The 13,744-nt window shown below is 37.4% G+C and overlaps 1 protein-coding gene across 1 annotated transcript in view; it reads right to left on the bottom strand.

Annotated features, from left to right (window-relative positions):
- The window catches only part of EFHB (EF-hand domain family member B), a 48,995-nt gene that overhangs the window by 23,645 nt on the left and 11,606 nt on the right, over nucleotides 1-13,744 (bottom strand). Inside the window, exons 2-5 of the mRNA XM_030328854.1 lie at nucleotides 6,761-6,823; nucleotides 6,168-6,311; nucleotides 5,299-5,479; nucleotides 3,757-3,867 (exon numbers count right to left, since the gene is read on the bottom strand). Of these exons, the coding sequence (XP_030184714.1) occupies nucleotides 3,757-3,867; nucleotides 5,299-5,479; nucleotides 6,168-6,311; nucleotides 6,761-6,823 (499 nt within the window). The remainder of the gene's footprint in view (nucleotides 1-3,756; nucleotides 3,868-5,298; nucleotides 5,480-6,167; nucleotides 6,312-6,760; nucleotides 6,824-13,744) is intronic.

Genomic DNA, 13,744 nt, shown 5'->3' with positions numbered 1-13,744 from the left:
AACCTTATCTTGCAAGAAGCACATTATGCTCTCACTGACAATGAAAATGAGAGTGGGAACCAAATGGAATTGTAACAGTGCCAGGATTGCACAGATTTGGCAACGGAGGACAAGCATCCTCCCACATGAGCTGGGAGACTGGTGGAACAAGAGTCCCTTGTCTTCATATCTGGAAAGTAAGTACAGAAATGATGTAGGAGAAAGACATATGGATGATGAAAAATCCAGGCCCCATTAACGTTGCAGAAATCTTAAAGATCAGGGGAGGTACTGCCGTGCTTTGGGATCCCAAGATTCCCTTTCCACTGTGCTAAGATTTGAGAGCCTGGTGTTTTGTACTTGCTGATTTGATGAGACCATCAGAACATTGCAACCCTCCCATTTCATTGTATTCACTTATCTCATATTAGAAACTGAAGCCTGAGAACCCAACAGGGAGCTTTTTATAATTAACATCTAATACTGTACTTTTTTCATGTCATAATGTGGAGTTAGTCTTCTAGATAAAAGTCTTCTAGATAAGGTGTTAGTCTTTCTAGATAAAACTAGAGATCAGCTAAAAGGTTAAAAAAAGGATGGAGATTCAGCCTCACCAGTAATCCAAACAATGTAAATAAAAACAATAATGTGAAATCATAATTTGTCTCTCAGGTAAAAATAAAGAAGATTGGCAATGCTCACTGTTAAGGAGGATGGGAAGTGGAAACTCTAATACACTATGGGTGTGCGGGCAAACTGGGGCACCTATTTTGGTGTATGTTTTGGCTTTCAGAGTTAGTATTTCAAATGTTCATAAATCTAGGAATATATCCTAAAAACATCACATTCACAAAGATATATAAGCAATATATTTTGTGATACTGAAAAATACAATATAGATACTGATATGGAAAAACAACTACAGTGTTACATTAAATGGGGGGGAAGCAAGTAGAAAAAAGCATATATAGTGGGGAAACAAAACACACATATATACTCCTATGTGAATGCACAAAAAAAAGCATCTATGAAAGTATCATCTGTGAAAGACTGGGAATTGTGGGAGATTTTCTTTGTATTTTATAAAAGAAATATGTATTATTACAGTAATGACTAAAATTAAGTGTATTTGAAAGATGTTATATATTTATTGTTATTGAATGGTGCCCTTCACATATTATTTTTTAAATATTTATTTATTTTTGAGAGAGAAAGAGAGAGAGGGTGCATGTGTGCAAATGGGGGAAGGGGAGAGAGAGAGGGAGACAGAGAATCCTAAGGGGCTCTGTGACTCAGGGCTCAAACTCATAAACCATAAGATTATGACCTGAGCCGAAATCAAGTCAGATGCTTAACTGACTGAGCCACCCAGGCACTCCATTTTTTTTTTTTTGACATATTATTTTAAGTAAAAAATGTTTAATGTATATACATTAAAGTTCCCCAAAAGCATGGAGAATATTACGCCGTTTAACTAAAGATAGATGGCTTAGTGCATGCAGGTTAAAAAGATGTTCAAGATATAAACTGTGGTTATCTCTGGCTAATGGGATTTCAAGGTTACATTTACTTTCTCTTCCAATTTTTTTGAGATATTTAGGTATGTATGTATGTATGTATGTATTTGTTTTAATATTTATTTATGCAATATGTACCCCCCCCCAGTGTTGGGTGCAAACTCATGACCCTGAGATCAAGATTCACATGTTTTTCCAATCAAGCCAGCCAGGCACCCCAAAGATTTAATTTTTTTTATAGTAATCTCTATACCCAGTGTGGGGCTCAAACTTAAAACCCCAAGATCAGGTGTCACATGTTCTACCAACTGAGCCAGCCAGGTGCCCCCCATTTTTTGAGATTTTTAAATTCTCTACAATTATTATATATTTTTTTTATTTTTTAATGTTTATTTATTTTGAGAGAGAGAGCATATGTGTATCTGCCATCAGGGAAGGGGTAGAGAGAGAGGAAGAGAGAGAATCCCAAGTAGGCTCTGTGCTGTCAGCACAGAGCCCGACATGGGGCTCAATCTCACGAACCATCCTGAGTTACCCAGGCACCCTGGATTTTACACCTTTTCAAGAGGCCAATGAAACTTCCATAAAAAACAGCACATGGGGGCACCCAGGTAGCTTGGTTGGTTAAGCGTCTGACTCTCAATTTCGACTCAGGTCACGATCTCATGGTCCTGAGATCAAGCTCCACCTCGGGCTCCACACTGGGTATGGAACCTGCTTAAGATTCTCTCTCTCTTTCTCTCTCTCGCTCTCTCTCTTTCTCCCACTCTCTCCACCTCACCCCCCTCAAAAAAATTAAATTAAAAAAATTTTTAAATCATCAAATGAAAGTAATGTCAGTCATTTTATAGTCCATTAGAGCTCTTCTAAATATAAAAAAAAATCTATGCTCATTTTCCTCTAATTGCTAAATATATATAAGGTATCTAGTTACAAGTTGTCTGTATTATGTTGTACATATATACATGTATATATGTTTGATGACAATTAAAAGTGCTGGATTTTATTGTGCAATACATGCTCAGCTTTTTCAAAAAATGAATACAGTATTTTCACAAAAAGGGGGAAAGGGAAGGAGGAATAAGAGGAGGGAGGACTGGAGGGAGGAGAGGAAGAAAGGGAGGGAGGGAGAGAGCCAGGGAAGTAGAAGGGGTACCCACGACCGAGTGAGGGAAGCAGTGGCGTGAGAGTGGGAAGGCAGAAATCATCTCAGGACTGGATGTGTTAAAGTGTAGGGAATCAGCAGAGATTGGCCATGAAAGAAGAGAATGACAGATTCCAGACAGTGGAGCAATGAGAATAGGAAACAGGCCCAGCTACCAACAGAATTATGAGGAAGAGCACAGAGAGGGACTATGGTATGAGAGGGTGGTAGAGGAGAAAAAGTAAAGAAATAAGAGAAAGCAAGGGAGAGAGGGGCCTTGCGCTGCAGTAAAGAGCAAGCCTTGCTTCTAGCTAATGAAGACTCAGTTCATCAATCAATCACATATAATCCATCAGCTTTCTCGGGACATATATCGGAGTCTGATTCTGTCTTCTATTAATTTCATCAAGAATCCACTTAGCACCAACATGCCAACAATTAAGCTGTATTTCACAGCACTCTAAATATCTAATGCCTTTTAGTTGTGCTATAGACTAGTTCTAGTGATATGCTACATCAGACAAGATTACATCATAATAGGAGTAGGAGTGGGAATAGGCGTGGGAGTAGAAGTCGGAGTAGGAGTAGGAGTAGTAATTGAGCCCCTTCTATGTTCCAGGCACTATGCTAAGCATTTTGCAGGCACTCCCCTAATCCTCACAATATTATCATCTCCATTTAAGAGATTAGAATAGACAACGGTAGGATAATTAAAATATCCAAGATTTAGAGACAGTAAATAGATAAGCTAGCACTTGAACCTGTGCTATCTGATTCAAAAAACTGTGCACTTGACCATTACCCAATCTTAGTACTTAGAATAATCCTGACCTTTGAATAAGAACAGTATTTTTTTAAACCTAAAACTACCATGTAACCTTTCTAAGATGTTTTTTTCCTTTTAATAATACATACATTTCTACATTTAATATACAAAATGCATAAGTATATGTGTACCTAGCTATCAGGGGTTATGACCTTAAGATTAATAAGTTATTATTTACTGATCACTTATTATATGCCAGGCATTTAAGCTTATACACATAATCTTTATTCCTCTCCACAAATCTGAGAATCCTATATGCTCAGGCCTATTTTACACTGGAGGGCACTTACCCACATAATAATCATTGTGAGAAACAACATACAGATCATGTCCTTCTTTTCCTTCTTTACATACTTCTTCATAGGGTTTTGGTGGATTCACTACATCTCTAGCAGATAATTCTAAAGGAAGAATTGATGAAATCAGGTTTAAGGTAATTTCCATCTATTTATAACATATTTAAATTGACTAGAACAAATGACAAATGAGGTATGCCAATGGCATAGGCTACATGGGCACTCTGAGAGAACACAAATGAAGATTTAGCAAGAAAGACAGGGCACAGCCTATACACAAATAGTGAAGAATACCAGAAAGCGGGTCAACTCAGAATAATCCTGTAAGGCAGTACTTTTTGTCTCATAGATGAATTATTACAGCTATGAATAGACATATGCACATTTTAGAACATTCTATTATGTATTTAAATGTGGTATACCTTGACAGTACTTTCACATTGAATGGTGTAATCCTAGATAGCAGTTATGATATAATAATTATAATGTTGTAATGCCATGCCTACATAAATACAATTTTTAAATACTAGTATAAAGGAAAAAGATAATCTATCCTAAAATACATTTTTTTCAAGCCTCAAATTTTGCCTAATTTTAACTTTAGATCTGACATGATGAAGTGTAGATTTTGCAGATTTTTCATCCCAAGAGAGAGGCATAATTTATTTCCAGAGTGGGTGTTACTATGTTAAGGAAAATAATCTATTGGCCCTTTGGGTGAAAACAAAGGTAGGGTTCCTGAGATAGAGCCTTAATGGGTGCAGAAAAACAAAGAGAACCAAACTTTTTGCAGGATAAAGAAAAATGTAATTTGAGGTCTCCTGTGGTAAGATTCCTGGAGAAAGAGGAGAAGAGACCTGAAAAGGAGAGGAGGGAATAAATGTGAAATGGGTGTAAGGAAAAGCACCCAACAACATGGCAGGAGGCTGGGGCTTCAGAAGAAACAATGACCTGTGACCAATTCCATTTTAACTTATTGTTTGTTGAAAGATGTGCTCCGCTCCTCTCCAAAGAAGAGTGAAGTTCTGCTCTACACACTGCCTACATTTGGTTAATACACAGTTGACACTGTGGATCTGCATGGATGGAGTGTGGTACACAGCACTGGTCAAACTTACTTGTTCTGTGGTCTGTTTCATAAAAAGTTAAGAGTTATGAGCACATCAGAAGCATCGGTGGAAATAAAACACACAAATGGATGTCCATAGAGACGGGATTGCAGACTTCATAGCTGGCTCCAATATTAACTTTCTTGAATCTCTCTCCTGTTTTTATATCATCTCTCGCTGAATCTGCCTCCAAAACCTGAAATTTTACTGCTTGGTACACATAAACTCTACGGGGGATTCTGGGTCTGAGACTAATTTTCTTGCTATGATCCCATCTTTCATTCTGAATCATCATTTATTTGTACCACCACCAAATGCCATGTCAACAAGATATTCAATTCCACTTTCTAAGAATTCTTTTTCTTTCTTTTTTTTTTTAGAAGACTCATTTTATCATCCAGCTCCCCACCATTTTTTTTTTTATTACCTCTGACGACTGCTGTCCCAAATGTCGTATGGAGTACATCCAGGCCTTTAGGTAATCCTGGCGTTTGATCATGAGATTTTCCTAATGGTGCCCTTTGATTGCTTAAATATACTGATTCCTTTTTATCTTTAATTTTCTGTTGAAATGTTGTAATGGGCTGTGGATTTATCAATACCTTTGCCTAAAGAAATATATAAAGCACAGATGTAACAACCACCAAAAGCAAAAATCTGAAAACTGAAACTAATCAATAACTGGGAAGAAGAGAATATGATTATGGAAAAACATTTCATTGTCCTTGCCTTTGCTCATCTTCAAATGAACTGTCAGAATTGGAGCTATGAAGCTGAACCATGCCTACACATGAACCTTCAAGGAAGCTCTAAGGTTTATGAAGAGAGCTCCGTGGTTACTTGACTCAGAGTCTACAAGTGTGGGAACGACAAGTGCGAGAGCCACGAGGCTGCCACAGGCTCTCTCCAGATATATAGATGAGGTGTTCTGAATCTGGACTGCCCAGTCAACATTCAGCCTGCTCCCTGCAAAGTACACACAAGCACCATGTAGTGCCTCAACGTGGTATCACCCAGCCTTCATCCTCTCTGTGTTCTAACAAAGCCCAACAGCATTTCTCTCTACTCGGAGAGAATGGAGAGCAACTTGGCTCTTAATTACCTGAGGGGAGAATGTGTAGTTTGTGGCTCAGACCTTTAATATCTTGTGTCTTGGCTGTTGCTGCTTGGATTTTTTCACTACTCAAGAGTATGAGAGGGAAGGAAACTGGAACTGATGATTTCATTAATACCTCATTTGTGCAATTTCACTTTGGGAAGTTAATAACATACAGGGAAAAAAGGAAAAGACGTTACCGGTATTGAAGTTTTAGATCTTATTCCATGTGTCAAATAAGGTGCGATTTGGGGATCATTTGCTCTGCCATAAAATACTCTTTCAGCTCCAGCAGGTGGATATCTATAGTTGAAAAATTTTTTTGCCTCAGGCGGAGTAATTAGCTACAGTGAGACAAGAAAATGAAACTAAGTAGTTTTGAAAATATTAGCAAGATTAATCTATACCAATCAGTGAACACGCCCCCTTCATTGCATGAGTAGAGTAAGTACATGAGGAACTATAGACCCAAATAATGAAACTTCCTAACATGTGTTTGTTTTATAGAAATAAACATCATATTTTAAAATTTATATTAGAAAACAACCAGGAAGTATTCAGGTTAGAAAGCATAACGTAAATGACTATTTTCTATAGAAATAAACGGTATTTTCAATAGTTTTTGTAGAGCTGGAAATTTTAAGCCTGCATTTTTACTTCCTTGGACAAAATCAATAAAAGGACTCAAAATACAGTAAATAATCAAAATTGACCACATTAAGTTTATACAACTTTCATAAGAAATGTTGGGAGTTGTCTAATGCTCACAAAAATCCATATTGAAAATGCTCACCCTGGGAAGTTTTTCAGTCAAACAGGTTGCAACTCTGTCTCCAATAGGAATAACTTTCCCTGCCTAAGGGGAAAAAGAAAATAAATAGTTGGCCATGTCAGTGTAGAGGTGGAGCATTTTAAACAATGGCATTTATTTCAAATTTGGGCTATGCTTCTAATGCTACAAAGTTACTTTCAACTATTTAACACAATTAAGAAAAAAAAGTAAGAAATATAGCAAATCTACAGTAATCCTGATATAAAACATAATAAATATTAATTTCTAAATATACCACTATATATATTATACCCACATATAGTTTTATATATACATACACACACACACACACACACACACACACACACACACACACACACACACACACACACACATATATATAGTGGTAGTATTGTCAGTGACCGTCCAGTTATGGGATCTCTGTGAATATGCTGAGGGATTCAACTTTTAGAAATAATGTTTATCAGTTGCATGATATAATCAGTACAATGAGAGTACAGCTGCATTCAAACTAAGCTCAAGAAAAAGTATTAGGTACTTCTGAATGTGTGTGGTATGTTTGCATTTGAGTGTATTTCTACCAACACCCAACTTTTGGCATATGCAACTATGTCATTCCTGGCCAAGCTCCTTCAGTGAATGGCCCCAATGCACTTGGTTTTGTTCACTTAATTCTAACTTGGTTCTTACCTGTTCTTCTTTGCCCAAGACAAAGATTATAATTATTTATTCCCAGAAATACACTTTTTATCTATTTCTCCTTTGTCATTTCAAGGCAGCTGATAGTTATTTGTGCAAAGAATAAGTTTCTTTTTAAAAAAAATTAGAGAAAGAAACTTCCCATAAAGAGTGTTCTGGGTCTTTGGAGGGTCATGGAGTAATCAGAATGGAGAAAAGCAGATAGATTGAGACTTGGGTGGATGGATAAATGTGTAGATGTTGGGGGATAGATAGATTAAATAAATGGATAGCTGGATAAAAGTATAAATAGATACATGGGTATAGATGGGTATGTGAAAGCTTTTTATTATGTTAAGTGTTGAGTACAGAATTCCTCTTAGGAGGAGAACCAGCAAGATTTAAAACAGTATCTTGACAACATCTCTGGGTATAAAAGAGGAAGCCCACAGACATGGGCAGACAGAGAATTTAATTGCTTTGCTAAAAAACAGGAGAGTGGCGCTTGGGTGTCTCAGTCGGTTGCATATCTAACTCTTGATTTGGGCTCAGGTCATGATCCCAGAGTGGTGGGATTGAGCCCCATGTCAAGCTCCATGCTGAGCATGGAGCCTGCTTGAGATATTCTCTCTCTCTCTCTCTCTCTCCCCCCTCTGTCCTTCCCCTGCTCATTCTCTAAAATAAAATAAAAAAAAAATTAATGTGAAAAAATATGAACTATTGATGGGCTAGACTAAGGAAGGATTAAAGGAAATGACAATATTGAGGAGAAGGTGGGAAAGGCCTTCAACAAGTGAGAGGCCAGGAGGACCAATACAAGAAATTGGCCAGTGAGAAGCTTTAATGCCAAATCTTAAGTAAATTCAATTTTTTAAAAGTCTTTAACACATGCTTATTTATTTATTCATTCATTCATTCATTCATTTATTTATTTATTTATTTATTTGAGAGATAGAGCATGAGGGGGGAGAAGGGCAGAGAGAGAGAGAGAGAATCTTAAGCAGGGCTCCATCTCACGACTCTAAGATCATGACCTGAGCCGAAATCAAGAAAAGGACGTTCAACAGACTGAGCCACCCAGTCATTCCAAGTAAATTATATTCATACAACTACATTATGTGAGATCACTGTGTGAAAAAAGGGAAAGAGACTGTGTTGTAAATTGGGCTAAAGCAGCATACAGAAAAGGGAGGACACATACAAGTGATTTTTAATTCAGCTAAAGAATTGTAAGAAACCTCAGAGATATCAAGGAACATAAAGTCTCTCCTGCTATACCTGTTATAGGTGCTCCAGCCATTCTTTTAAATATTCAATGGAAAGATAGCCTCATGAGGCTGAAGAATATGGGAATACTCACGCAGCTAATTATGTGGGTGATAGTTACAGAGATAGAAGCAAGGATGGATTGATTGATGGATCAATCAGCCCATGGCCTCATACAGAATTCTACCTGTCCTTCATCCCGGCTTCCCTTCCAAGTGTTTGACGGTAGATATTCTAGGTTTTCATCATTGTAAACATTTTGTGGGCAGAAATGCCCTTGGGATTCCTCATAGAGTTGCCTACATGAAAAGCAATTTGATTGCAGATCAGTAGCTATGAGTAGGTTGATGTCCTCATGCCATTTGACTGGGGACACAAAAATGGAAGCCATTATGTCTGATTTCTATCTAGTGTCATATAATATGTCTGACAAGTCTCCTCCACCCCATTTCAGTCATGGATCTCTCTTTTTACTTCAGTTGTTCTCAAGGATGTCTGTCCATCGCTTTGAGGTATGAAAGGTAGCAGAAAAAAGATTATTCTGAGCTGACCATTCTAAGAAACAGCAGATGAGAAAGAAGCTCTGCAAACAAGAATAGAAGTGACCCTTTCATAAGGGATATTTATGTTTTACAAAGGAAATCATTTGTAAATGTGTCTCCCTCCCAGAACCAGGAAGAAAAGGATGGCTGTAAGACTCCACTCTTATCAACAGGGAAACACTGACTTAAATCTGCATGACAAACCTAACCCTTGTTTACTCTACTTTTCTTGGCAACCTCCCACAACCGGACTTCCCTTTGTCCCAACACCTTTCTTTTGTTTTTAACTTAAGATGGTGTTTAAGACAATAGTGTTTTATTTACATAGACATAAACAAGCTCGGAGCCTGGAGCCTGGTTCAGGTTCTGTTTTAGGTTCTGTGTCTCCTTCTCTCTCTACCCCTCCCCTGCTCACACTCTGTCTCTCACTCTCAAAAATAAACATTTAAAAAAATTATATAAACGTAAACACACTAAATATGTAAACACAGGCAAATGGTTCAATAAATTATGGTATCTTCAAATGACATACTATTGTGGGGCACCTGGGTGGCTCAGTCGGTTAAGCACCTGACTTAGGCTCAGGTCATGATCTTGCAGTTTGAGAGTTCAAGACCCCCAATGGACTGTCTGCTGTCAGCACAGAGCCTGATTCCACCCTGTCTGCCCCTCCCCTGCTGGAGTGTTTTTTTTCTCTCTCTCTCTTTCTCAAAAATAAATAAAACATTTAAAAAAATAATATACTATTGTATAATCATTTAAAATGATGGATATAAATAATTTTGAATAGTATAAAAATGTTCATGACATAATGTGAATTAAAACAAAGATGTAAATTTGTATCATACGGATACACACAGGCAGCTCTTTCTGCCCACAGGTCCTGTCCCCATGCTTTAATAAAACCACCTTTTCTGCACCAAAAAGAAAACAAACAAACAAAAAACCAAAATACACAGAATCACATCTCTATACGCAGCAGTACACGCAGAACACATAGACAAAAAGTTGCTAGTTGTGATTCTGTTTGAGTGGTGAGATTATAAGTGACTTACTTTCTTCTTTATACTATTCTTCTTAATATTTTACTACTATATATTGCTTTATAAAGCAAAAGAAAGCAATAAAAGGTTATCAAAAAGCCTACAAACAACATCAAATAGAAGGCAAACGGCAACAAGAGCACCAGAAACTAAGAATAATAATCAAGTATACGCAGGCCCAAGACAGAATTTAGAAGCAGCTTTAATGGCCACCTTGAGTCTACTTCCCGAACTCTAAAAGGTAGCCTAGGGGAGTCCTAATGACCTTCCTAACCTGAGGAAGAGAGCAATGATCTTCCTGAAGATTTTCTGTTGACTCAGGGAGCTTTGGTGTCAGGATCCAGCCAAGAAATATAAACAAACATTAAGTATAACCCTATCCCCCAACACACCATAAAACACACTCTCCAGGACTGTGAACTCCTAGGAGGGACTTCTTGCACCACCAGGGATGGGTAGAGTTCCTTAGCCCTGTTCCTCAAACTTTAGTCACATGAACACCTATAGTTAATGTATGTATTTTTAAAATTATGCTGGCAGGGGCGCCTGGGTGGCTTAGTCGGTTAAGCATCGGACAACTCTTGACTTCAGCTCAAGTCATGATCTCACAGTTTCATGGGTTTGAAGCCTGAATGGGACTCTGGGCTAACAGAGCAGAGCCTGCTTGGGATTCTCTCTCTCTTCCCTCTCTCTCTGTCTCTGCCCCTCCTCCACTTGCACTCTCTCTGAAAATAAATAAACTTTAAAAAAAAATGAAAATAAAATTATGCTGGCAAAAACTTGGGAAATGATGGATCTTTATTATACTAAGGTACATTTTAAATCTCCAAAGGAAGGATCATTTAGTGCTCTACCATTAATTTGACCTCGGAGGTTTTATTTGTGTCACTAAATTAGCCTTGTATGAAAAGCCATATATAGGAACCCCTACTTGGAGTTTCATTTCTTCAAGTGTTTCTACCACTGACTTCATTTATAAAATAAAAGGCTATTTCCAAGGTTGGTAATCGAAGAAAAAAATCTCCATATAGGTAAGACAGTGGGTTTTTAATAACATAAATCTTGCCTCCTTTCTCTTAAAGATTTCTTCCCAACTACTATCTCTCAACCACAGATTGGTTTCAGAGGAAGAGGTACTGCCCTTTTAATTCTTGGTTTCAAACTTATTCCCCATAATATGATTAAGGCCAGCCTGGAATAAACACTTTAATAAATACTAGTAGATTTTTCAAAGGAGAGAGAGGAAGATAAAGTCTCAAACCCAGGGAATAAAAATGAAACCAAATAATCTATTTTATAAGGTATATTCATCTACATCTTTGCAGTTTCTATAGCAAGGATTCCCTACCTGATTTATCACTCATCATTTATCACTTATTTTAGCACCTATCATCCAGAAGGACAAGCCTATGCACCCCCAAGTTCAAGTCAAACATGTATGTACACCATACAGATGTGTCAAGATTGCCATCTGGTCTGGTTCAAAAGACTTAGAAGAATGAATGTTATTTTCTCTCTCTTTTTCAAAATTAACTTTGTCTAAATAATACATGTACTCTGTTCAAAAATCAAAGGGTTGTAATAAAAAACAGCATTTCCCCACCCCACTTGCATCTAGTCCTACCAACTGTCTTCTACACTTTCAGCCACTTCTGGTATTTATCTGCATGTTCCTAACCCTTATACTGATACATACTGATTAGTCTTAGACATCATCTACTGGTACCCTTTTATGATGGAGAAGGCTGGAGCTCTTATACCTCTCAGTATGGTTACATCATACTTTTTGATAAAGTCAATGGTGTTTACATTATGATAATTAGATTATTGTTCACGGCTGAAATAAGTAAGTATATTATATATTGTCATGTTACGTTATGTTACATTATTTTTTCCTAATCGTTGCTTTTGCCTTTGCTTTTTGTGTTTTTTAATATGCCTATTTCTAAATTTTTCCAAGTACTCCAACCAAACTGTCAAATTTCTAGGGTGTATTTGTTTGTTTGTTTTTTAAATAAGCTCTCCTATAGCACTTTGTCTTCTTGCTTTAATCTCAGCTGGTTGCTCTTAAGTCTGTGCAGAGCTCTTGTCCTGGGAATTTTTCCTTTGCCATGCTTCAGAGTTAGGTTTGCCTATTCCCTAAACCCCATCTATCCCCATTTCACTGAAGTAAATTCTTTAGTATTTTCCTAAAAAAGAATAAAAATCAACTTTTGATTCCTTGCATGTTAAAAACAAAAAACAAAAAACAAACAGGCTTAAAATGGAGCCATTTATGCTAAGCCCCATGTTAGCAAACTAGGACTTAATATATAACCTAATTGCAGTTTCAGCCTTTCCCAGGAGTGGAATTTTAAATCAATCAGTCTGGAATTTCCTGATCAACCCTTGTGAGGTCATCTGCTTAGTAGACCCCACCCTTACCAAAAGAAAGGTGACCTTGCCTGAAGTAATCCTTTCTTTTTATTAATGACTTCCTTATCCCTGTCCCTTCTGCTTATAAAAGAGTTACATTTTGAACAGCTCCTCATAGCTCTTTTCCACTTACTAAACGGGATGCTGCCTGATTCATGAGCTGTTAGAAAAAAGTCCATTAGATCTTCAAATTTACTCAGTTGAATTTTTTTTTTTAACAGGTTCCTGAAAATATCTTTATGCTACTCTTTACATTTGATTAGTGGTTTGGCTAGGTATAAAATACAAGGTAGCAAATAATTTCTCTCTCAATTCTGAAAGCATTATGCCAATGTCCTTTAAGAGGTGATCTAAGGTGGGGCACCTGGATGGCTCAATCAGGTTAAGCATCCAACTTCAGTTTAGGTCATGATCTCACAGTTTGAGTTTGAGCCCCACAGTTGGCCTTTCGGCTCTATGCTGACAGTTGGGTTCTGTGCTGACAGTATGGAGCCTGCTTGGGATTCTCTCTCCCTCTCTCTGCCCCTCCCCCACTTGTGCTCTCAAAATAAATAAACTTTAAAATATTAAAAAAAAAAAAAAAAAGAGGCTGTCTAGGGTACCTAATGGGCTTAGTCAGTGGAGCATGCAACTCTTGATCTTGGGGTAGTGCATTAAACCCCCTTGGTGGGCAAAGAGATTACTTAAAAAAAAAAAAAAGAAGTGATCTTGCTAATTAGATGTCTAATATAGTTCTGAATTTTTCCATTATATGTGATTTTTCCCCTCTATGGATGTATTTAGAATCATCTCTATATCCCTAGTTTTCAGAAATTTCATAGTAATGATCCATGGTATGGGTATTCTTTCCTTCATTTGGCTTGATCCTCAATTAACTACTTGCAAACTTTTTTAAACATTTATTTATTTTTGAGAGAATGCTTGCACAGGAGGGGCAGAGGGAGAGACAGAATCTCAAGCAGACTCTGAGCCGAGCTCAGAGCCCAACTGGAGTCTCCATCTCACCAACCATGACATCATGACCTGAGCCGAAATCAAGA

This window comes from Lynx canadensis, chromosome C2, assembly GCF_007474595.2.
Source record: "Lynx canadensis isolate LIC74 chromosome C2, mLynCan4.pri.v2, whole genome shotgun sequence".
Lineage (NCBI taxonomy): Eukaryota > Metazoa > Chordata > Mammalia > Carnivora > Felidae > Lynx > Lynx canadensis.
This window is presented reverse-complemented; position numbering and strand designations above follow the sequence as displayed.